This window comes from Loxodonta africana, chromosome 6, assembly GCF_030014295.1.
Source record: "Loxodonta africana isolate mLoxAfr1 chromosome 6, mLoxAfr1.hap2, whole genome shotgun sequence".
Classification (NCBI taxonomy): Eukaryota; Metazoa; Chordata; class Mammalia; order Proboscidea; family Elephantidae; genus Loxodonta; species Loxodonta africana.
The window spans coordinates 46467479-46493964 of record NC_087347.1 but is presented as its reverse complement, the minus strand read 5'-3'; the positions used below and the strand labels follow the sequence as shown (position 1 = coordinate 46493964).

Genomic DNA, 26486 nt, shown 5'->3' with positions numbered 1-26486 from the left:
TTGTGTGCTCCCTCCACTAAAATTCATTTCTCCCTCTCTTGTGTTCAAGTAGTATTTATAGCTTTTATAAGAGTCCCCGGGTGGTGCAAACAGTTAATGCCCTTGGCTCCTAACTGAAAGGTTGGAGGTGCAAGTCTACCCAGAGGTGCCTTGGAAGAAAGGCCTGGTGATATATTTCTGAAAAAAAATCAGCCAATGAAAACCCTATAGAGTAGTTCTATTCTGACCACGAGCTGAAGTCAGCCTGACGTATATAGCATCAAACTTACTCTGCTTGTATTATATAGTTAACCGTGGACTTTTGTTTCCCCTCCTAGGTTTCATACTCCCTGATAGTAGTGCCTTGTAATTACTCAAAAAATGTTTGATAAATTGAATGAGTTGAATTTTGTTCTTAAACCCTGTGCAGATGCTAGACACTGCAAACCTAGAATATCAGTGCCATTTGAAACCTAGAAAGGAGAGTAAGAGGTCACTGTGCTAACAATGATAACCGGGTTCAACGCCATTAAGAGTACGCTGTATCCCTAGGGAGAGACCCTGGGATCAAATTTTCCACAGCTGTCTTCGTACTTTATGAGCTGTCCTCACAACAACAGTGGTCCCATCAAACCCAAGCGTACCTGAGAGACATCAGAGCCAGTCAATACTGTCAGATGAGGCAAACATCGGAATCACTTTGCTCAGAAAGAGTATGATGTCATCATTCAATCTTGAAAGAGGCAAAACCAATTTCTACAACATCCTTAATAGCTGTTTATTAAAAGACCAATTTTTTGCAAGTTTTTCTTCCATTTTTGACAAGTTTTCCCACCACTATTATTAGTGGTTCTGATCCTTCCATTTTCTCTAGCCATATTCTGAAAAGGCTGATTTTAATATATTTTAACTTTCATGGTTGGTTGACCTTATTTACTCAAAAATGATTGCTAGTCATTTCTACACATGTGTATCTAGCACCCCCAGTCTTAACTTTACAGTGTTCTGCGAAGAGGAACAGTCAGACTATTTATAAAAAAAAAAAAAAAAACCCACTAGGGTTTTTGTTTTTTTTTTTTAAAATAGTCTGACTATTCCCCTTTGCAAAAAGAGGACGAAAGCAATGAGGTGTTTCTCTGTGCAATGAGAAGTATAAGCTTCACATTCTTAACATGCATTTTTTTTCTGAGCTTATAACAGACATAGTCGTGGCTGAAATGTAGTATTTTATTGAGAATATAAAACAATACAAATAATACAAGACAGTATTTAAGAACCTGCTTAATTAAATGTATAGCCTGCCTGACCCTAACACATACTTCGTGTCTACAGTGCTATTTAATATCATCCTTTTCCTTCTGCTTTTGTCTCTTTCAGGAATAATTGAAGAGAACTGGTATAAATGGAGTTGAAATTTAACTGCTAAAGAGTCAGAACTGCATTTCAGCTGCCCAAGCAACATAACTGATAAGCTCTGTTTTGTTACACTTTCAATACCAGCCAAAATGCACAACTAAGAAAAAACTTCAAGTCTGTCATCCCCTTTCCTCAGGAAAAGATAAATTCTCTTTGCTCTGACCCACTTTATGAAAATGTGTGGCTTATTATTTTTTTTAAACCAGAACCCTAATAATACTAAAGTATCAAATCTTTTCATTACCACATAACAAGCAAAAAGAGTATTTTTCAACCCCGATCACCTCAGACTCAAAGGGAAGTAGAAGGGGAAAAAGCACAAAATCTAAAAATTAAACTGGGTGCTAGACGTGAAATCTTACAAGCATCCTCTAGTTTTAGTTTTAGTATAGCTCTCTTAAAATAGCCTGTTTTTTTTTTTTTTGTTTAGTTGATTTTTTATTTATGTATTTTTTTAATGAGATGGAAAAAAAAAAGATCTACCAGAAGCCATAAAAATCTCTCAGATGGTAAAACAGATAGCCCTAAAAGTTTTTGCCTAAATTCATACACATACCTAAAATAACACTGGCCGATGAAGCTCACTACAGTCCTTTCAAAAAGAACGACATCTGAAAATACAGTGTGAGGCTGCATTGCCTCTAATTAAGTGCAGACTAGGAAAAATTATTCTGAGTTTAGTCTATTGAAAGGGAGTGGTGGAAATTTCTCTCTTTGCAATTCAAAAATTATTTTAAAGATAAAGCATTTCTTTTTTCAACGTCTTCATTAGACAGAGCTGTTAAGAATTGTCTCCCGACCGTCCCCAAAGAGTACAAAGCTAACCAGTATTCGCTCCATATGCTTGACTTTGAAGTGTGAAGCTGTGACCATCCCACTAGACTCTTACACCACCTTCAAAGCTGTCTCCTTGCGCCCAGCGCTGTGAGTTAAGGCTCGGGGCGGTAACCGCTCCAACACAAACACTGCATTAACAAAGCAACCGCAATATTCCTCCCCCACATGGCTAGAACTTGTAGAAATTTTTACCATATGTACATATGCACAAGATACAAAAATGTATTGTGCTAGAACATCACTGAGAAGTACATTAAACATGCTGACTCGAACTGGATGTTATTCTAAGGGACTGGAAAAAAAATACAATGCAGCTGATCTTTACGATGAAAGAACAGACACATTAGGCTGAAAAATAAGATCAAGCACAATTCCTAAATTGCATTTCTACTGACACATTCTGTTGACTGGTGTTTCTTGAGGTAGCAAAAAGCAATTAAAGGGGGAAAACAAAACTCTATTACACATCACTGGATGCTACTGTTTACTGTCACGTTTTATTTCAAAAGGACAAATAAGCTTACAAATAACGATATGCTGATAACAGTATTTCTGTTTCAAAATAAACAGGCCTTGCTAAGGAAAAGTAATTTCACTTGCATTTCCAAGTTGTTATTTTATTATTGGCACGGCAGTAAAAAATAAAATGCAAAGAAAAAAGCTTACCTATTACGGAAATGAAGGAGCCCTAGTGGCACAGTGGTTGAAGTGCTCGACTGCCAACCAAGAAAGATGTGGCAGTCTGCTTCCTTAAACATTTATAGCCTTGGAAACCTATGGGGTCGCTATGAGTCTGAATCGACTCGACAGCAGTGGGTTTGGGACTTTTTTGTGTTATGGAAATGAGGAGCCTGGTGGCAGAGTAGTTAAAGGGCTCTGCTGCTAACTGAAAGGTCAGTGGTTCAAACCCACGCAGTCTGCTTCCATAAAGATTTACAGCCCTGGAAACCCTATGGGACAGTTCTACTCTGTCCTATAGGGCTGCTATGAGTTGGTTTTTGGTTTGTTATAGAAATAAGGTCAGGAAAAGAACTTGATTAGTTTCGGTGTAAAAATTAATCTGTAAACTTTAAAAAATGTAATTAACGATTCCATTCCTTTGTGTTTACTCTAGAGAAATCCTTGCATTTGTATATAAAGACAATTATTCAAGCATGCTCATTGCTATATTATTTGTAGTAGGAAAAACGAGCAATAATCTGAATGTCCATAAGTAGAAGAGGTAATATGATATATTCATACTATGATAACTACACAGCAGTTAAAAGGAACAACCTGTAACTGTAGGTAGTACGTACTATGGCTAGATTTCCAAGATATCTTGCTGAATGAAAAAGTATGATAAACCCAAAAAACCAAACCCACTGCCATCAAGTCAACTCTGACTCATAGTGACCCTATAGGACAGAGTAGAACTGCCCCATAGAGTTTCCAAGGAGTGGTTGGTGGATTCGAACTGCTGACCTTTTGGTTAGCGGCCGAACTCATAGCCACTGGGCCACCAGGGCTCCAAAAAAGTATGATAGCATTTATATTATAAACATAATCAATACACTGGATTTATAAGTATATATACATATGCAAGTAAGCATGGGGAAAATTCTGGATTACAGCATACTACACTCAAATCATAACTTGGCAGGGGTGGGTCAAGGAACTAGAAATGGTGGTGGTGGTGAGAGAAGAATGTTAATGTTACCTGTAATGCTTGAAATTTTGAAAGAGAATTAAAAAATTCTAGGCAACGTCTAATAAACAGTTGTGCAGAATTCCATGTTCAGCTGCTATCTTGATAGAAAATTATGAATAAGCTTCTTAATATTTCTATTTTCCAGCTACAGAATGGAGGAAAAAAAGGACCTATCCTTTATCTTAATTATAGACATCTTAGAAGAATGATTTTCCCCAAACTCTTAATATACACCACACACTTTCATGGATACGTGTGTGTGTGTATATATATACACACATGTATAAATATGTGTGTATATACAAACATATAGGGCTGCGATGAGTCAGAATTGACTCGATGGTAGTGGGTTTTGGTATACACATACATACATACACACACACACACACACGTTGGATATATTCTTCCCTTGTAGATACCATATACTTTCATGGAAATACACTGTATTTTTATGCAAATAATGTGCGCCTTCTACATTTGTCTGCCAACCAGTCCCCTTCCCTGCAAGGGATTTTTCTAAGTGCTGCTATGCAATTTTTTTTTTTACATGTTGCTACCAATTAAAAAAAAAAAAAAAAAGCATACCGTGCTTTCAAAAAGATCTTGGGGGGCTGGCGGGCAGGGAGAGGTTGGCAAACAAACAGAATATGGGTGCTAGTTGTGAAAAATACGGTACGTGTACAAGAAGCCTATTATTCCTTTGTTGGGCATATACCAACACATTTACCACCTGGCACAGCCATGGTATCAATCATTTAAAGAACTGCACTTTCGTAAGTGACCCTAACACATTTAACTTATATCACATTCAGTAACTTATTTTATTTTGTCCTGTGGTACTCCTAAAATTGTTTTATGTACAAATTTCATGGCCCGACAGTTTTTTTTTAGAGGGCGGACAAGTACTCTAGTCTACTCCTAGGATCATCACAATAGTATTTACTATGATAAATGGAAACATAGCAGGCACTCCAATACATTTTGGATGTTCACAAATACCTCTTCATTTATCTTTTTAGTATTTCTCTGAACTATTTCTAATATTTCTCTGAAATATTATCATTTTGCAAATGAAAAACCAATAAGGGAGAAGCTGTTTGCTATAGAAGTTAGAATTTTAGAACTGAAAGCACTTCAGAGATCTTCTACTCAAGTGGTTTTCTAACATCTTGTCACGCAACCTTCTTCTCAAAAGGTACCTTGTTTGGAATCTTGACACATTGAACAGAGAAAAGGGACCCATTCTCTTTAGAGTGGGATAGCCTGAAGTCCCAGCTATTCAGCCTCCCTCTCAATAACACCATAGAGAATCACTAAAAATAATGACTGTCACTTACTGGTAGGAGGCAGAGTGCCAGGGGCTTTACACACAGTCATTAATTCTCCTAACTGTCCTGACAAGATGGTATTGTTCCCCCATTTTATAGATATGAAAATTTTTTAGATTAAAAAATAAAAAAAATTTTTTTTCTAAAGTCAGTTGACAAATAGCAACTGACTATTTGGGATTTGAACTCAGATTTCTTCAGCTCCAAAATTCTTATTTTGCCCACTTACCATTTGGCTTCTCTGTGTAGTTATCAACGTGATAACCCTGGCTACTTCATGATGATTAAAGACTTATAGGCAGATACACAGATAAATGTAATGGGTGGGTGGGATTGGTATTGGGCCTACCCTTCCACACACTTCTCTTCCTCTGTTAAGGACCTCTCTCTCTCTTTTGGAGGCTACTGAAAAGCTAGGGCTTTCTATAAAGAGTAGTTCAGAAAAGTTTTGGGGATAGCCAGGAACGCTTGTGCTAGACAATTTATCAGCAATATATAAATAGCTTTCAATATAAAGCCTAATCCACCCAGCAATAAACAGCTAACTTGGTCCCAAACTCATCCAATGTTCCCCAAACTGGCAAAACAAAACCAAGGTTTCAATGAGATAGCTTGCTTTCCTTGTGGGCATTCTGCTTTTGACCATTTTTCTAGCCACTGGCCACTGGCCACCAGCAGTGCTCAGCAATCTCTCAATAGTGTCAAACCTAACTGATCTCTCTCCATCTGCCCCAGACCAGCTTAAGTCCTCCCATCCCCCTTCCTACAGCCCTTCCCCTCCCATGATGCCCATTTCCACAGATCCCAGTCCCATCTCTTCCAACTTTCCCATCCCTTCTTCCTTCTTCCTTTTTAGGAGCTAGCTGTCAGCAGGAAATACACATTCCAGTTCCCTCCCCATTGCCATAAAGCTTGCAGAGGCAGGCCTGTGCTATCCAGTGATACCTGTGACTGCCTGGAGAAAAAAAAAAAGCTGGCTAATTCTTTGGTTGGGTAAGCCCAGCCATTAGTGTTAGCTCTCTCAGCAATAAGGGTAGTATTTCCATTTCCCAGCTGCCTTTCCCCTCTGTTGAATCGGTTCAAAATGTGGGAAGGGACAAAAACCCAAAACCCATTGCCGTCGAGTCAATTCCGACTTATATCAACCCTACAGGACAGAGCAGAGCTGTCCCATAGGGTTTCCAAGGAGCGGCTGGTGGATTCGAACTGCCGACATTTTGGTTAGCAGCCATGCTCTTAACCACTGCACCAACAGGGCTCCAAAGCATACTGTTTATTATGTCCTTCTCTTAAACCCATACCCAGTCCTCTCATCTCCTTGGAGTCAGAGAGTAAGAGACCTCCTCCTTTCTCTATTCTCTTTCTAATTCTATTGCTATAGTGTAAACCTTGTGCCGTTTTCCCAAGCCCTCATTTTTGATTGGCGAAAATTCAGACATGAACATTTGACCATTTTTTTCCTCATTTCCACTATAAAACCCTACACCCCTCACCCCAAGGTGGCAGAAAACTCAAGACTGTCCAGGAGACAGTCACACAGAGGCTATGGGAGAAAGAACCTCACAGCAATTACTATCTCGAGACATTATTTTATTAAATATTTTTGGGTAATTAAAATTAGAGAATGAACTATGTAATATACAAAACTTTAATAGTCATACAATAAATGCTAATTACTTTAATTATAATGATGTTCTAATTATTATAATATAACCATATATCATTCTTGTTATTATCATCATCACTTGCTCTGAGTCTTCCAAGAAACACACCCTTACTTTTCCAATGGAGAGAAGGTGGATGGATTGGTGGGTGCACGAAGGTGAGAAAAGACTTGAGTTTATACATTTAATCTTATAGGCCCATTAATACCACTAGTGTCACTATGGCATTCCTCAGAGTTTCCTAACCCTAATGGGCTTGAGGAGCCCTAGTGGTGTAGTGGTTAAGAGCTCAGGCTGCTTACCAAAAGGTTGGCAGTTCGAGTCCACCAGCTGCTCCTTGGAAACCCTATGGGGCAGTTCTACTCTGTCCTATAAGGTCGCTATGAGTCGGAATCGACTCGATGGCAACAGGTTCAACAGGTAGTGGCCTTGATACTGGAAGTCACTGTGAATACTAGGAGAAAGGGTGAAAAAGGAAAAGGAATCCAGGAAAAGCATCTCCAACATTAGGGGGCCTGAGCTCTATAAGCTGTTATTGAATGATATTCAATCATCTTTTTTAGGTCCACTTTTTCTAAAACACCATCAGCAAACACATAAAATATCAATCTCTGAGTGCTTCAGATATCTACTGAAAATCAGGCAGCCCAGAGTCCCTAAACTTGACCCCAGGACTGCCTTTGCTAGAAAGGAATGAATGTTTAAAGTTTCCCACAGCAGTGTTTCCCTAGGCGAAGCGATGGGAGGAAAGGAGTCTCCCAGTTTTTTCTATTAATCTTATATATGCATTCTAGACTAGGAAAGAATTATAAGTGCATAGCAAGGCAGAAAGACTTCATGCACTCTACCTATTTATTCCAATTAGCAGATTCTTACAGGACATTTATTCTTGTCAATAATTTCAATAGTCCCTATTCAATACACGCACAGAGTAAAACAGGGATGGAAGAAAAGCCAATACCAGGATGTGTTATCAATCTGGCTACCTCTGTGAGCAACTGGGGCTTGATCCTGCTGGGATGTGCGTCAAAACTGTCCAACTCAGGGACAAAACAGAAGAGCATTTACCTCTCAGCTCAGGTCCTCCGTTGTCAAGGGTTGCCTCACAGGGCATTAACTTCCTCATACTTTAGATGAAAGCCAAAGTGAGAAAAAAGAGTGCAGCTTTTTCAAGTACGATTGGGTTCATCTATAATTGCTGGTCCTGGAAGATTAGATTAGTTCATCCCAGTTCTCCCATTTGGCCTTTCCTTCCTCATTAGTACTTCTATTTTACAGTGGTAAATATAATCCTATTGCATTTATTAAGCCTGTAGCAATATGCATTTGTGAGCAATCTGGTAACTCTTCTTCAAAGTCAAAATGTACTAAAGTTACTTGAAACCAATCTTAATATATTGAGTAAAAACATTCCCAATGCATAATTCATTGCTTTTTTTAGCTTTTTATATGGTGGAAGTATCTTATAATTCTCAAACTAAATGCTATCTATGTTAAACATACTCGTAAAATCAACCATTGTTTCCATGCTTTGACAGTGAGGGTGGTGTCAATGGTGGAGAAAACCATATCAGAACCCAACATCTAAACTACTAATCTCAACCAAATCCAAGGCTGTTTGAGACAATTTCCATAACTAGGGACTCAGAGTAGAAAATTCTTGAAGCGAGAAGTTGTTCCTGATTTCCCAGATCAACTCATATTTTGACAATCTGTAATAAGGTAATCAAAGAGTCTCAAGACTACCACCCAAGTGTTGACGCCATGTGAATTTATCATGGCGCGTGTCCTCCAAGTCATAAAAATACTTGAAAAAACATCTACAAGGCTGATGGCTGCTAATCAAATTCATTAATGGTTTATGTATTTTTAGGAAAATAAGATAAAAATAGCATGTAGGAGTTATTTCTTTAGTCATATAACTTACTTAAATGACTTATTAATATACCTTATATAACTTACTTATACTTAGTTAAAGGAGCTCTGGGGGCACAGTGGTTAAGTGCTTGGCTGCTAAACGAAAGGTCGGTAGTTTGAACCCACCAGCTGTTCTATGCAAGAAAGATGTAACAGTCTGCTTCCACAAAGATTTACAGCCTTGAAAATCCTTTGGGGACACTTCTACCCTGTCTGAAAGATCACTGTGAGTCAGTATGAACTTGATGGCAGTGGGTTTGGTTTCGGGTTTATACTTAGCTAGGACTTTATCTTCCCAGTCCTCTAAAGAATAACCTCAATTTACAGGGCATTATACAAACATTATTTCATTTGATCAATGACATAAACAAAAAGCAAGTTTCTACATCATTTACAAAATTCATAGCTATGGTCCAGGCTTTTAAAGCTATCTGTCCATTAACCTAAACACTGGCAGTTTGAATCCACCCATCAGTGCTGCCAAAGTCCTGGCAATCTGCTCCCGATTACAGCCAAGAAAATCCTATGGAGGAGTTCTATTCTCTAATATATGGGGTCACCATGAGTTGGAATTGATTTGACAGCAACAGGCTTCATTTCTTTGGTTTTATTACGAACCTAGGGCACTGGTGGTTCAGCAATAGAATTCTTGTCTTCCATGTCAGAGGCTCAGGTTCGATTTCCAGTCAATGCACCTCACGTGTAGCCACCACCCATCTGCTAGTGAGAGTTGGTGTTGCTAAGATGCTGAACAGGTTTCAAGGGACCTTCCAGAGTAAAGCAGGCTAGGAAAAATGCATGGCAGTCTACTTTCAAAACATCAGCTAATGAAAACCCTATGGATCACACAGCTTGATCCTACTGTGCATGGGGTCACCATGAGTCAACAGCTGACCTGAGGGCACTGACAACAACAAGATTATGAACTGTTTTATGCTGGGTTCTTCAGAGATGCAAAACCAGTAAAGCTTATAAATATGTATACAGAGAGAGAGAGAGTTATATCAAGGAAATGGCTCTTGTGGTCGCACAGGCTGTAACGTCCCAAGTCCATGGGTCAGGAACCAGCAAATTATTAGGAGAATTTGCCTGGGTACCTTTTGTCCTGACCTCTCCCCTCCATCTTCACTCAGTCCTTCTCATGCAGGTTTGTTATGTTAATGGGAAGCAGGGCCATCTTCCAGAGACACTGGATCCTGCACATGAAAAAAACTGATAAGGAAGAGGAGGAAAACGTACAGGAAGCACCAAGGTCCACAGTAATCCTTCAGAGAAGTTGTCTCTTAAACATTTATAGAAGTCTGGAAATTCAGGCTAAATATCTTCGTACTGAGTTAGAAGTCATACAAAAATAGAATGTTGCTATAAATTTACCAATTACTCCAAATTAGATAGAGTCATTTGTTCTTAAAGGGCCCAGGGTAATTAAAAATCACCAAGAATAGGTGAGGGACATCCAGGTAAGCATGCAAGTTTGGATCTATATGTTTATTTCACTTATTCCAGAAACTCCTGTAAAAAACATGGCAAAGACGCTAAAAAAAAAAAGTAAGGTCATTAACTCACTCAAACTAACAGCATTGGAAGCTGTAGAGCAGATATATGAATGGTAAGTGATCTAGCAGACCAAGACAGCAAATGGGACAGCAGAGAAGCAACCTGACTTTTACTGCAGACTCCTAAAAATGGTCAAACTAGCAGCCTCACTTTGGAAGGGAAGGTAAAGGTGAACGTTAAAACAGGATGACTGGTAGGAAGTCTGTTTGGGCAGCAGTTATATCTCATTTCTACTCCATACAGATAGGCAACTACCCTGCCCCAACCCTGGCAGAAGACACAAAAGTTAAAATATAAGGTGTCTGGGCTGGGATACTAGGCATGGTAGAGGACCCGGGTGATTACTGAAAACAGGGAAATTAAGAGGACATTTACAAACTAAGTACTGAGACCTCCCAGCCCTCTTCCCCAACTCAGCTCCTAAAACACTGGCTGCTGAGACTATACTCTAGCCCAAAGACTAGAAGATCCTCCCCTTGGATACTTGAGTAGCCCAAGTGGAAAGACAAAAAAAAAAACCAAAAAATTGATACCAGAGTTCCTCGAAGAAATAGCCTAGCCAGATCACCCTACAGTCAACAAAATCTTCATCTATTCGTAGGGTATCCATTTAGTGTCCACTCTTAGAAAAAGCAGAAAACCAAGGATCACCAGACAACTGAAGAAAAGCTTTAAATCAAACAGGAAAAAGAATCCTGGGAGGAAAAAAAAAAAAACTGATACTATGCAGGAAGAAGAGAATGTCAAAAATTATCATAATATCGTCAGAGATACTAAAACCATGAGACAAGACTAGGGTGTTATTTTTAAAGATAAAAGGAACATTCTGAGAGTAATAAAAGCTCTTGAAAATTAAGATAGAATACATAAAAAAAATTATGGAAAGCTTGGGATATAAAGTAAAGGAAATTTCCAGACAGCAGTACAAAAATACAAAGTGATGCAATGTAATACTATGCATCCATGAAAAACAGTGAGGAATCTGTGAAACATTTCATAAAATGGATGAACCTGGAAGGCATTATGCTGAGTGAAATTAGTCAGCTATAAAAGGACAAATATTGTATAAGACCACTATTATAAGAACTTGGGAAATAGTTTAAACTGAGAAGAAAACATTCTTTCATGGTTACGAGAGGTGGAGGGAGGAGGGGTGGGAGAGGGGCATTCACTAATTAGATAGTAGATAAGAACTACTTTAGGTGAAGAGAAAGACAGCACACAATATAGGGGAGGTCAGCACAATTGGGCTAAACCAAAAGCAAAGAAGTTTCCTGAATAAACTGCATGCCTCGAAGGGCAGCGTAGCAGGGGAAGGGGTCTGGGGACCATGGTTTTAGGGAACGTCTAAGTCAATTGGCATAATAAAATCTATTAAGAAAACATTCTGCATCCCACTTTGAAGAGTGGCATCTGGGGTCTTAAAAGCAGCCATCTAAGGTGCATCAATTGGTCTTAACCCACCTGGATCAAAGGAGAATGAAGAACACCAAGGACACAAGGCGATTACGAGCCCAAGAGACAGAAAAGGCCACATGAACCAGAGACTACATCAGCCTGAGACCAGAAGAACTAGAAGGTGCCTGGCTATAACTGATGGCTGCCCTGACAGGGAACACAACAGAGAATCCCTGAGGGAGCAGGAGAGCAGTGGGATGCAGACCCCAAATTCTCATAATACGAGACTTAATGGTCTGACTGAGACTAGAAGGACCCTGGTGGTCATGGCCCCCAGACCTTCTGTTGGCCCAGGACAGGAACCATTCCCAAAGACAACTCTTCAGACAGGGATTGGACTGGACAATGGGATAGAAAGGGATGCTGGTGAGGAGTGAGCTTTTTGGATCAGGTGGACACTTGAGACTATGTTGGCATCCCCTGCCTGGAGGGGAGATGAGAGAGTGGAGGGGGTTAGAAGCTGATGAAATGGACATGATAAGAGAGAGTGGAGGGAGACAGCGGGCTGTCTCATTAGGGGGAGAGTAATTGGGAGTGAGTACCAAGGTGTATATGGGTTTTTGTGTGAGAGACTGGCTTGATTTGTAAACTTTCACTTAAAGCACAATAAAAATTATATAAAAAAAAAATACAGTGATGAAAAATGAGAGGAGAAAAGAAAAGAAACTAAGAGGACCAGTGTAGGAGTTCTAATATCCAAATTTGTTTAAAATCAAGAAAGGTGTGTGTCAAGGTTGTAACCTTTCACCATACTTTTTCAGTCTGTATGCTGAGCAAATAACCCAAGAAGCTGGACTATATGAAGAAGAGCATGTCATCAGGATTGGAGGAAGACTCATTAACAACCTATAATATGCAGATGACACAACCTTGCTTGCTGAAAGTGAAGAGGGCTTGAGGCACTTAGTGTTGAAGATCAAAGACTACAGCCTTCATTCAGTATGGACTACACCTCAACAAAAAGAAAACAAAAATCCTCACAGCCAGACCGATAAGCAACATCATGATAAACAGAGAAAAGATTTAAGTTGTCACCTATTGCCACTGATTTCATTTTACTTGGATCCACAGTCAATGCCCATGGAAGCAGAAGTCAACAAACGATGAGATGTATCGCATTGGGCAAATCTGCTGAAAAAGACCTCTTTAAAATGTCGAAAAGCAAAAATGTCACTTTGAGGACCAAGGTGCACCTGACCCAAGCCATGGTATTTTCAGACAGCTCATATGCATGCAAAAGCTGGACAATGAATAAGGAAGACTGAAGAAGAATTGATGCCTTTGAATTATGGTGTTGGCAAAGAATATTGAATATACCATGGACTGCCAGAAGAACAAACAAATCTGTCTCAGAAGAAATACAGCCAGAATGCTTCTTAGAAATGAGGATGGCAAGATTTCATCTCATGTCCTTTAAACATGTTATCAGGAGGGACCAGTCCCTGGATAAAGACATCATGCTTGGTAAAGTAGAGGGTCAGCAAAAAAGAGGAAGATCTCAATAAGATGGATTGATACAGTGGCTGCAACAATGGGCTCAAATACAGCAATGATTGTTGAGGATGGCGCAGGACCAGACAACGTTTTGTTCTGTTGTATATAGGGTTGGTCTGAGTCGGAATTGACTCGATGGCACTTAACAACATACAAAAACATCCAAATTGAGAAAATGGAAGATATCTTCAGTGGAGTAATTCAAAAGAATCCAAGCACTGAAGGACATGAGTTTCAAAGATTAAAGGGCCTACCAAGCACCCAGCATTATGAATGAAAACAGACCCATACAAAGGTGTATCACTGAAGTTTCACAAGCTTCCAGAGAGAAAGGACAGGTCACATACAAAGGATCAAGAATCATAATGATTTTAGAAGTTTCAATGTCATTTTTAGGTGCTGTCATGTCACTCCCAACTCATAGCAACCCTACGTACAAGAGAACAAAGCACTGCCTGGTCCTGCATCATCCTCACAATCATTGCTATGCTTTACCCCATTGTTGCAGCCACTGTGTCAATCCATCTCATTGAAGGTCTTCCACTTTTTAGATGACCGTCTACTTTACTTTACCAAGCATGATGTCCTTCTCCAGGGACCGGTCCCTTCTGATAACAGGTCCAAAGAATGTGAGACGGAGTCTTGCCATCCTTGCTTCTAAGGAGCATTCTGGATGTACTTCTTCCAAGACAGATCTGTTCATTCTTTTGGCAGTCGAGGGTATATTCAATATTCTTTGCCAACACCATAATTCAAAAGTATCAATTCTTTTTCGGTCTTCCTTATTCATTGTCCAGCTTTTTGCATGCATATGAGGCAAGTGAAAACACCATAGCGTGGGTCAGGCACACCTTAGTCTTCAAGGTAACATCTTTGCTTTTGAGCATTTTAAAGGGGTCTTTTTTTCAGCATATTTGCCCAGTGCAATGTGTCTTTTGATTTCTTGACTCCTGCTTCCGTGGGCATTGATTGTGGATCCAAGTAAAACGAAATCCGTGACAGCTTCAATCTTTTCTCCATTTATCATGACATTGCTTGTTGGTCCAGTTGTGAGGATTTTTGTTTTCTTTACATTGAGGTGTAATCCATACTGAAGGCCCACATACATTTACTGAAATTCAACTGACTGTAAATATTAATCACATCTACAAAATACCTTCATATCAACACCTAGATTAGTGTTTGAACAAGTAACTGGGCACCTTAACCAAACTGACACATAAAATTAAACATCACAGAATCCAGCACAGGAGAAAGGTGAAGGGAATGATGATGGTAAAAAGAGATCCCATGATTATAGCTATGCAAAACACATTGAGGGCAACTGGTCAAAACTGGAATGATCAGGGAGTTCTAGAAGACATTCTTTAAGAAGATGAAATTGATAGAATACTCAATGAACTGAGTATTCTATCTAAATGTATAGAGAGATACAGTTATTGACATACAGTTTGGGTTAAATTAGTGACAGATATATTTAAAAAAAACTAAGTAAGCAAACAATTAAAAAGATAATTATCAACTCCAGCAAAAAAAAGAAAGAAACTTGTACAGAAAGTTAAAATAACAACATTCTAAGTGAATCATTGTGAATAGCATTTATATTTACATAGTTATACAGTGTAACCACTAGATATTGACCCAAATTCTGATACACTACATTGAGAGGAGAAAAGATTGGGAAGTATGTACGTGTGTTGAGGGTGAGAGGTGGATGAAAGGAAGTTAAATTATTATTCTCTGCAGTGATAAGTCGATAAATAATTCCTAAAACTGAAAAATCTAGAAGCACCAATCTAAGTGTGATTTTTTACATGGAGTTAAATCCTAAGTAATAAAGTAAAAGAGTGCTTGGCTCTGGGGAGAAGGAAACTGAAGTGTGTATATTGTCGCAAGAGTGTGGGGGAGTTTTGTAGGTATTCTGAATTTTTGGAACAAACTCTATAGAATATTTTACTTTTATCCACAGGTGTGAGGGTTAAGATAGTGTGTCAACTTGGCTGGGCCATGATTCTCAGTATTTATATGTAATGGGATAATGGAAACTGCTGGGAGTAGCCAATTAGTTGAAAGGGAGTTTCTTGGGCATTTGGCCTGCATCCGAATGTAAGCAGACATTCTGGATTTTTGCTCACTCTGGATCCTGCAGCTGGCTCCTGTCCGTCTAACCTCCAGTTCTCGGGACTTGAGCTAGCAGCTTACCTGCCAAACTTGGGACTTGTGAATCTTCACAGCCTGTGAGCAAGAGCCCTGCTCTCCGACCTGCAGATATTGGCTTCGTCAGCCCCTGCAGCTATGCGAATCAAGAGAAGCCTCTGTCCTGTTCCACAGACTTTGGACATTCCAGCCTCTACAACCATGTGATCCATTTTCTTGATATAAATCTCTCTCTATATATTATTTATATGCTTTACTGGTTTTGCTTCTTTAGAGAACCCAGCCTAATAAAGTATGCATGTATCATATTAAGAAAACCAAAAGAAAGAAGGAAGGTAAGGAGGAAGGAAGTGAGAGAAGGAGGGATAGAAGGAGGAGCAGGAGAAGGGGGGAAGGAAAGGAAAAATTTTAGAAACATAAAAAAGAAAAAAAATGAGATGTGGCCTAATAGATTAAATGTGGGTTTTTAAAGAAAATTAAAACCAAACTCTAAAACATTAAAAATATATATATAAGCTTTAAATAAATACAGACCAGATCTATCTCTGTCCTAAACTCTAACTATATATCCAACTGCCACATGGCAGCACATAAAGCATATTCATCCTCTTTCCGACAAAATCCTTCTTCTTCCTGTTTTACTTTTGTCAGTGCTTTGTCCCCCAGCTCCCAACATCCTATCAATTATCTCCATTGTCCATTATCTTAGACCACTGTTGTGAATTGAACTGCATCTCCCAAAAAGGTATGAAGGCCTAACCCCTGGTACCTGTGAATGTTTGCAATAAGATCTTCGAAGATCTTATCAGTTATGTTAACATGAGGTCGTACTGAGTAGAATGGGTCCTAACGACATATGAGTGGTGTCCTTATAAAAAGACGAGAAGAGACACAGACACAGGGGAAACACAGCCATGTGAAGGATGGAGGCAGAGACTAAAGTGATGCATCGATAAGCCAAGGAATGCCAATGATTGCCAGGAACCACCACAAGCCAGGAAGAGGCCAGGAAGGGTCTCCTGGAGCCTTCAGAGAGAGCATGGCCCTGCTGACACCTTGATTTCAGACTTCTAGCCTCCAGTTCTGGGAGACCAATAAATTTCTGTTGTTTTAAGCCACCCAGTTTATGGTAGTTTGTTATAGCAGCCCTGGGAAACTAACACAGCCCCCATCACCTTTCCCAACTGGTCTGCCAGCCTTCCATCAGGCAGAATGATCTTCAAAATTCAAATCCAATCATACCACTTTCTGCTTAAAAGCTCCTTGATGTCTCCTCATTGCTTTTAGGACAAAGTTTGAACTCCTGAATCTGGTATATAAGACTTCAGTAATCTGGCCTCTGATTACCACCTCAGCATCATTTCTCAACAGTCACCGGAATGCCTTTCCCACCCCATCCCAACCTATCTCTAAGTTCAACCAGCCATACTGAAGTCCTTTGCAGGTCCTCAAGTTCTGGCTGCTCTCACCTCTAGGTGTCTGCAGTGCTGTTCCCTTTATTTACTCTAGGAGTTCTTAAATTAAAACAATATGCAAAATTATGTGTGTGTATGTACGCATGCATGCACGTGTGTACAAGTACATATGCATGTAAATTATAAATAATTTTGTCAGTACTTATAAATCCCCTAAGCCCCAATTTTGGACCTCAGTTTAAGAATCCCTTCCTTAAGGCAGAAGCAAGATTATAGCTGATTACCAAAAAGTTCTGAAATATATTATTCAGAATTTTAACATACAAAGCATACATGAATATACATATATCAGTATTACCTATCTTTTATGTCACCAGGATGTTCTCCATCGCCCCTTCTTCTCAAAGAATGCTAGTTATATACTGACGTTGCTTTCCTTGGGAAGGGTTTACTCTAGTGAAAAACATCCCTTTACTGTACAGAGAACAGCGGGATCCTAGGATTTGAATAGTTCTGTCTCGTAAGAATGCTTGAGCATGCTGAACCAAAAAAAAAAAAAAAAAAAAAGAACCTTAAAAAAAATTGGATGATATTAGATGAACAGCTGTGTAGAAAGGGGAATGTAAAAATAAAAACTGCATGTTGGAGCATCAAAATAGTAACCATGTACAGTATATGACTGTTTTTAATCAGATGAAGATTGAAGCTATTACATTTCAAATCAAATGTTATAAATTAGTTCAAGAATGCAGCTGAGCTCTCATTTAATTAGAAATGTCCTTGTTTAAATCATGAGGTACAGTAGCTGCCAATGAAGCAAAAGGGCAGGGGAAGGGAGAAATACTGTGTCCAGACTCTCCGATTCTCAACTGTCTTCTACACAGGGTGAACATCTGGGGTGGACTAGTCCTGATGTAATGAAGAACTCCATGTACTGGCTAATTCGAGATTTAATGTAATTGTCCCTAATTGTTTTGAAGACAATTAAAATCATTATTTTGGTCTGGACAACTCTGAACTCTTCATTTTTGTGTGAAACATACTTTCCCCCGTGCTGAATTTTAACTCTTTCTTGGATTAAAAGTGAAGCAAATTTTGGGCCAAGGTTTCCCTGGGAAATGACCCTTCTGCTTTCAGGTCACATTAAAACGTAGCTTAAGCCGCGAGTATTCCTTTGGAAATAAGTCTCATTTCCTATTTCTAGTGCTTGATGCGTCTTAAAAGTCTAAATCTACATCCCAAATGTTAGACAATTCATTATTAAATAAAAATGAGGCAACACCACAGAGGGATTTCTAAGGTCATACAGAGAAGGATGCAATTATCCTATGGCAGACTTTCCCCCGAAGGTTATGAGCCGCTGCGTATCGTAATTAAACATGCCGCAGCTAGACAGTCCACGCAAAAGGCCTTTCTTGTCTCCCAAGTGGCCTAATTCAAAAACACCTCAAGTGACACAGCTCGAATTTTCCAAATTAAATTTACGCCTGGGGCTGAAATCAAGCATGTGACAGTTTGGCTCTCAAGAAAATCTTAGAGAAAGTTGTACGTAAGAAAAAAAAGAAAGAAAAAAAAAATCAGAGGAAAAGGGTAGGAGTTAACATTTAAGTGGTTTTTGAACCTCATCATTACCCCTGCTCAAGAAAATAGAACACAGATGGGCAAAACACACCATCGTTCCGCCCTGAAGAGTCTAAGAAACTCATTAGAAACAACTGTTGTTTCCTCACTATCTATTGTAAACATGTAAGGGACAAAATTATTGATGATTTTTTTTTTTTTTTTTTGCCATGTCCCACAGCATTTAGTGTTACATATTGTCAAGTGGTGGAAAGTGGAAGGATGAGTTACAAAAACACAGCATGCCACTGCAACCCATAAAAGCTTACTGTTGATAAAATTCTTAAAGGTCTACTTTTCCCAGGGGATCATGGAGTGATTATACTGTCACGAGCTGTTCTGGTTTGTAAAAATGGTTTACATTAACGAATAACACACACAAACGTTCTCTTACGTCTGGCCACAGCGCCACACTCTTCCACTCCTACCCCAGGGAGGGGGTAAACTGGAATCAGGTCTACTGCTTCCAGGCAGGGATGGATTCCCTCTTGAACCTCCATGTTAATAGACTGGAAGGCTTCTACCCAGGCAGCAAGAACAGAACTGCCTTAAAAATGTAAAATTGTAAAAAATAATCATTAAACTTTCAGTCGCACTTAAAGAAAGAGCTTTGATTTTGTCCCGCTAGCTGCTTTTCTTTTGTAATCTGCATATAAGGTTGTTTTCTCATCCAAAATAACGAAAAATAAAAGACCCAACAGCACTTTCCCTCACCTCAAACCTGATTATCATAAAATTTCACATTTCTTCCAGCCCTTTCCTCCCAAAATGGAGGAATTACGCAATGTTTATCAGTCTTAAACAACTTTGTGCATTTTTTTACTAATCGCTTTTTTATTTTATCAAATTAATCTGATAAAATTCCTTGTTGTTTTCAAAATACTTTATTAGATATATTAAAATATACACACAACATAAAATTTAAAGGCATAAATACTTATTTTAGCTTTGCTCTTATCCAGCAATTAGATTTTCCATTGTTTTTTTTATTAAGTTCAAATACATATTACAGATATCTAAGAGTTTATGTTATTACCCTAGGTTTTCATTAGCAGTGCAGTATGATACCATTTGAGCAACAGAGATCAACAACAAAGATTTCATGTCTTATTTTATGACTAATACTGAAAATAATCTCTCTATGCTTGCTTGCAGTTACCAATCAGAACTTCGCTTTCAAAGCAAACATACCTTTTTAAAGAGGATAATCTGCCAAGTCAAAATCAAGTTTATTTAAAAATATTTTTAATCCCTTACTAAAACAAAAAAACCAAACCCGTTGCCATCGAGTCAATTCCAACTCACAGCAACTCTACAGGACAGAGTAGAACTGCCCCATAAGGTTTCCAAGGAGCGGTTGGTGGATTTGTACTGCTGACCTTTTGGCTGGTAGCTGAGCTCTTAACCACTGTACCACCAGGGCTCCAAATCCCTTACTAGGCAATATTAAAATAATTCTGGTTTTTCTTTTAAACAATTATAATTCTTCAAATTCAAGTTGTCCTACTAAACCTTACAACATCCGCATGAGATATGGAGCCCATTTTATTCCACCCATTGCCCAACTCAAAATTTCGAGCTCCCAACCCAAAACACAATCGGTTACCATGTTTGTTTCCATGGTAATTAAAAGTGAAATTAAGGTTGATTTAACAATATTGATTCAAAATTTAAGACTTGAAGATGCTTTTTCCCAACCACAAAGTGTATATGATCATCTTTGGCAACAGAATGTTATTAAATCTTAGACACCAAGGTTCATCTTAAAGAGAAGAAATGGGAAAAGTGTGAGATGTACATGTTCAGAAAAATGATGAAGTGGTAGGCTCTACTTAATGTAGAGTCACAGGGTGGTGCAAAGAGTTAACTCACTCAGCTGCTAACCAAAAGGTTGGAGGTTCGAGTCCACCCAGAGGTACTTCAGAAGGAAGGCCTAGCAATCTACTTTTGAAAAATCAGCCACGGAAACCTCTGTGGAGTACAGTTCTACTCTGACACACATAGGGTCGCCATGAGTCGAAATCGACTCCATGGCATCTGTTTTTGTTCTACTTGATGAAGGCAAGGATTTAGATTTACATAGCAATCAATGATTAAAGAACATTCAGTTCTACCTGAAGCCTGTTGTTATTGCCATTAGGTGCCATGGAGTTGGTTCCGACTCACAGCGACCCTATTAAGAGAACAAAACACTGCTCAACCCTGTGCCATCCTCACAACTGTTGCTATGTTTGAGCCCATAATTGCAGCCACTGCGTCAATCTATCTCGTAGACTGTCTTCCTGAAGTCTACTCTTCATCCAAAAACATATGTAAAGAGAGAAGTTGAAATCTTACCCAATTTATCAACAGATGCTGCTGTTGCAATGACTGATCTGTTGTAGTTTTGATCAGAAAAAATACTGAGCACTGATGCTTCAGGATGTTTCTGCGCTGTAGAGAAAACATCACATACACTCTATTTTTTTTCTATGATGAAACCGTAATACTTTATTTCTTCTGATATAATTAAATTTAATCTAATAGAAAAATTCTGTCATGTGACCTTTGGAAGTGACATTGGCTGAGCATGTCTACTTCTTACAGCACCATAATCTAAAACTCAGATGGCTCACCTCAGACACTAGCCTTTGGTGTCCATGAGAGACCTTAGTTTACCAAATCAAGTTGCCAAAGTTCTCTTAACTCAGCCTAAGATGGTAGTAGCCTTTCTTCAATTGTCAAATCATATTACTCTAAATTCTGCTCCATATTAATCTCATCTCCTAGGCCATGTCAATTTTTCCTTCCAAAACCCAGAAATCAAAATGCCTGTGTCAAAATCGGAGTCCCTGGGTGGTGTAGTTAACACACTTGACCGCTAAACAAAAGGTTGGAGGTTCAAGTTCACCCAGAGGTCCCACGGAAGAAAGTCCTGGTAAGCTACTTCCAAAACAAATTAGCCACTGAAAACCCTCTGGAACACAGTTCTACTCTGACACACATGGGGTTGCCATGAGTCAGAATCAACTCAACGGTAACTGGTGGTGGTAGCGATAGATCAAAATCTGACATGTGGAAGAACCAGGTCAGGCCAATCAGAACCTATAGTAGAGGTTTCTGGGATGCATGCACCTGTCCATTAGAAACTGGTCGAACTCTACAGCCTACTTTTCAGAGGCCACCAACAGCCTTCAGATGTTAATGACTTCCAGGTTTTGGTAGGCTGTGACGCCCTAGAACGTGTAACCTAGAGAAGGAAAGCCTCCATGCCCTTGCATGGCTGCCACACACAACCCCAAAGTTATTTTAGAAGTTTACAAGCCTGATTTGAGCCCCTTAAAAGTTCCCCTTAAGCCTACAAAAACAAATTCAAAGTAAAGGACAAAAGTTTTCAGGCGGTAATTAAACCTTTAGTTATGTTATTATACCTTGTCCCCCTGTCCCCTGGCAGCCTAACAATTAATCTTTTCAGAGGGAAGGAAAACGAAGTTACACCCATGAACCACAGAGCTTCCAACAGCCTACACAATTAATTTTAATAATGTGAGAAGATAAACATATGTCACTCGCTCACAGCCTAACAAGCATCTACAGAGCACTGCCCTGGTGATGGTCTAAAATTTCTAACTCAGGGTCCTTTACCTAAGACCTTTTGAAGCCATTTAAACGTTCTCACATTGCTTAATTACAGGAAATATATAGTTTTTTCTCACTCACTTAAAAATAAATCCTTTCAAATATTGGTAAAACAACAGGTTCATTTTCATAACCAGCACTACCTTCCCTTCATTTTTAAAATGATTAAAATGAAACAAGAACAAGATCACACAACCTCCAATTTTATGTCGTTTTTCAATATTCTTTAGCTCCCGGAAGAAAAAAAGATACAATGTTTTTTTCATCCTAAATCTTCTGAAAAGCTTTTATTCTCAGTTTCATATGATTCAATTGAATCAAATGCTGAAAGAATGAAACACTCTCGCCTGCAATTTCTTAAGCAGGCATATAGAAAAAAATGACTGCTGGCAGGAGGAGCTGTCAGTATGAATCTCAGCAGAAGTAAATTGTTTGGTATTTGTAATGGAGTATAATAGCTATAATTCCATTTGGGCTGCTGCCACTAACAAGCTGATAAAAACTGTGAGCTGAGACCCAGGTATCCATCAGTGTGTGGCTTCCACAAAAGTCTCTGCACGTTCACTTAATCACAGAGACAGGTAACGCAGTCCCATTAGATGTACTGTCTCTGGGAATGAGGAGCCCAAGCTGGCTCTTCCTGCAAAGAGAATGCAAACCCACAGCTGTATACAGACTCCAAAGGATTTTCTTATCGGCAATTATCAGGAATTCTCATAGATATGTCCCACTCATGCAAAGTTGCAAGACAGTTACTTAAACGTGCACAAAGTTAGAAATGGGTTTGGGGAAAAGACTCCCTTGTCATGAAAAGCAATAACCAAATAAAAAATGACAATTAGGGCTCCAATAGACTGCTGGAGCCCTGGTGGTTAAGAGCTCAGGCTGCTAACAAAAAGGTTGGCCGTTTGAATCCACCAGTTGCGTCTTGGAAAACCTACAGGGCAGTTCTACTCTGTCCTATAAGGTTGCTTTGAGTCGGAATTGACTCGATGGCAATGGGTAATGTGTCTCTAATGCTTTAGGGCTGTCACCCTCATGCTCTCCTGTTGTCCGAAAACTGTTGGTTTAATAAAACATTTCGATTTAAATGATTTTAAGTATATAAATATATTAGGAGGATTGTGTGTAAAGTACAAACAAATGGTATGTCAGAAATGTGTGTCATCACATGAACATTTGACCAAGTGATTAAAAAAAAAGAGTAGTATCTCTTATAGTAAACACTGGCCTAGGGAGTAAGGAGTCTTGAATTCCAGTTTTCCATCACTGAATTGCTGAGTGATCTTATGCACGTCATGTAAATACAATTGCTTAAAAGTCTTTATACAACAAAATGGATTACAAATAAAAATACGATAATGATAGCATGGGCTTTGCTGGCAGGAATGCTTTGAAAAGTAGCTGGTATTTGGCAAGTCTATTTTTTACTCAATGCTATAAGGGTTTTTTTTTTATATATAAAAAGGGTAATACACGATTATGCTCATTCTATTAATGATCAAATAAACAGCTCATAAAGGCAAACATTAAGCCCCCATGTAAAACTTATCTTCCTCAGGATCCTGTCAAATCCTGAACAATGTGCATCTCAGAGACTCACACTCAAACGTGAAGATCTGCTCAGCTGAGAGTTTGCAGGCATTTGGAAATGAGCATATGTGCACAGCTGAGTAACTGAGCTAGCTCAGTAGCCTGGAGTCGAGCAGAAAAAAATATAACAGCCCAAGAACAAGGATGGGGCGAGGGGAAGAGATCAGAGGAAAAGAAAGTGTTCAGTAGATACTGTCTGTAAAATATAAAAGTTATTATCAAAACACTGCAATAGTCACTTCCATCGTCTGCTATTCCTACCATTTTCTTCAAGAGCAGCTCTTGCTATGTTCTCAACAACGTATTTTCTTCCGGCTTCCGAAATGTTTAGTAAACAGGCAGCCAAACAGAGCCCCGGTCTGGAGGAAGACATGGTGATTTTTCTAGAATAGGAAGAAAAGGATTCTCCATTTCAGTCTCTCTAGTTTCATTCAAGTTTTCATTTCATTAACCATAAAAAAAAATAGCTTTTTGGAAACCAGGCAGTAATAATATGAACATTTGACTATTTCTAGAGAACATCTAAAGGGTAAAATCATCAGATTGACTCAATCAGGAAACCACGGGGATGTGGTCAAGCACATATGAACACACGAACATAGGAAAAATACTAAGATATGCTATTTTGCAAGTTACTTGGCCTGAGTTCTATCATATAAATGAAACTTTTTCATGAAAGTATGTTATTGTTGCATTTTAATCATGCTTCCTTGGCTTATTCCTTTCTCAGGGTCTCTACTATTTAACAAATCGGCATGGTCCTTTCGTTAAATGAGACTTACTGGGGAACTGCAAGAAAGGGGAATGAGAAAGATTATTTATTATGCTGACTCTTAGAAAAACTATGCTGTGGCAAAAAGTATCTCTACAGCCCAGGGCATAGACATTACATGAACAAATAAAAGGGACTGATTTGGGTGCTTTAAATAAACGATAATTATTTCAACTAAATTCTTCTTGAACTTTGATCTCCAAAGTTTCTGAATCAGTTTAAAATCATGGACTCTGTATCTTGAACTGAAAACTGACACAGACTCTGATATATATATCAGAGGTTACTCAATACGGCCAAAAATTTGACTCCTTCTTTGATCAAAAATTACACAAGTTTGGAAGGTTGCTTTGATTCTTTTTAGTACTTAAGAACAGCATTTTTTTGACTCATCTTTCCATACCCCAATTGTTATTATACATCTAAAGGAGTTAAAATATCTCAAAATAATAAAAGAATTCCTCTTTTCAAGATCAGGCAATCATAAAATGGGGGGGTTCTTTTAAATAGCATAACTAAAAATGAATGTGGTCATGTGAATTCATTTAAGGAATAGTTGCTGGGGGTCATCTTGTGCCAGGTAGTGTTCTCGGCACCAGGATATTGCAGTGAGCCCGGTCCAACACTGAGACAAACTTTAAGCTTATGACTTTAAGCTAAACATGCTCTGGTGCAAGTAATGGCGCCCTCAGTACACAAACCCACCGGCTTCTGTTCACTAAGATGGTTTGTTGGCCTGACTGACTGAACGGGAGTGCAGGACTTTGTCGCTAGCTCAGGCTTGCTAACAGGTTTTCACACTGTGACCAAGGTTTCTTACTGAAAATTCATAAAAATATGGTCATTAGGTTTTTCTAGACGTTAATAATATTGTTATAATAAAGCAGCTCAGACCTCTCTCGTTTCTATGTAAACAAAAAATTGCTTTACACAAGGGGCGTGGGCGTCTTCTGGTTTTCATTTGTTTTCAGTGTGTTTATGTAGCTTAATTGTCTCATCAGGCACTTTCCCAACATAATTATGCTTTTTAACAAATGGTGTTTATGGCAACCCCTAACAGTGCAAAAGAAAGGATTAGTTTCATCCTCTCATTCCACAATTTGATTCCCTGTGGACAGCTAAATCACACAAAGATGGTGTTAGAAAAATCTACCTCCACACAAAAAACTGAAATTAGCGGCAGCATTTGGAGAGCAGTCAGGCTTGTTAGTAAAAAGGGTAAGTTTCTCTCCCTCTTCCTCTAAGAAAGTGACCCAAAATCAAGACCCCAAACACTTGGTGGCATGTGAGATGGAGATCCTAGTCTGTCATCCCTTCAATCACAGTTCCATTACTTCTGGCGATGAGTCTCCCCCTCCTCCAGGAACAGTAGGCCAAGTGCCTAGTGAAGTAGGTTCGCGCCTGTTCCCCTAAACCACCTGCCTGCGCTCGCACCACTAGCACTTTTGAGGCCGCGATGAGGCTCGCCCGGGAGACAGTTACTCGTGCTCGAGGCTAGCCCCGGACTTGCCCTGACCCGTCTCGGTTCCGCAGGGGAGTGTCCCAGGGCCACGTGGGCAGAAGGGTAACCCGAGTGTTGCGGACTCCCTGCAGCCCTTGCTGCTCTGCGTCCGGTTTACTCTGAAGGGTTCCCGGGGCCTCCTCGGCCTTCCCCCACGATGCGCGTCGGGAGCTGCGTCCCCGGGCGGCGGGGATGCCCGGCCAGCGCGGCACCCGAAGGCTCCTCCCCGGGGCGCGGACCAGCAGTGCGGCTGCGCTGCCCTGGGCCAGGCTTTCGCGTCCCCGTCGCGCGAGCCGACCGGCGGTTTGGGATCCGCACCGACCTGCGCGCAGAGGGGCGGCGGGGTAGGACGGCAGCCGAATTGGAGGCGCCGCGAGTGACTGGTGCGCAGCCTCCGCCTCCTGGTCGCGCCCTCCGGTCGCGGGTTCCCGCAGCGCGTTAGGACGCGCTTCTCCCAAACTCTCCACTGC

The 26486-nt window shown here is 39.6% G+C and overlaps 1 protein-coding gene across 2 annotated transcripts in view; it reads right to left on the bottom strand.

The window, feature by feature from the left end:
• Positions 1-26157, bottom strand: part of FTCDNL1 (formiminotransferase cyclodeaminase N-terminal like) — a 38184-nt gene extending 12027 nt beyond the window's left edge. Inside the window, exons 1-3 of one of the 2 annotated variants that reach the window (XM_064286852.1) lie at positions 24005-26157; positions 20870-20965; positions 18865-19079 (exon numbers count right to left, since the gene is read on the bottom strand). In XM_064286852.1, the coding sequence (XP_064142922.1) occupies positions 18895-19079; positions 20870-20965; positions 24005-24116 (393 nt within the window). In that variant the 5' untranslated portion in view covers positions 24117-26157 and the 3' untranslated portion in view covers positions 18865-18894. Of the gene's footprint in view, positions 1-18864; positions 19080-20869; positions 20966-24004 lie in introns of those variants that run through there. The other variant, XM_010586376.3, reaches the window with a different exon arrangement.
• Between the last annotated feature and the right edge of the window lie 329 nt (positions 26158-26486).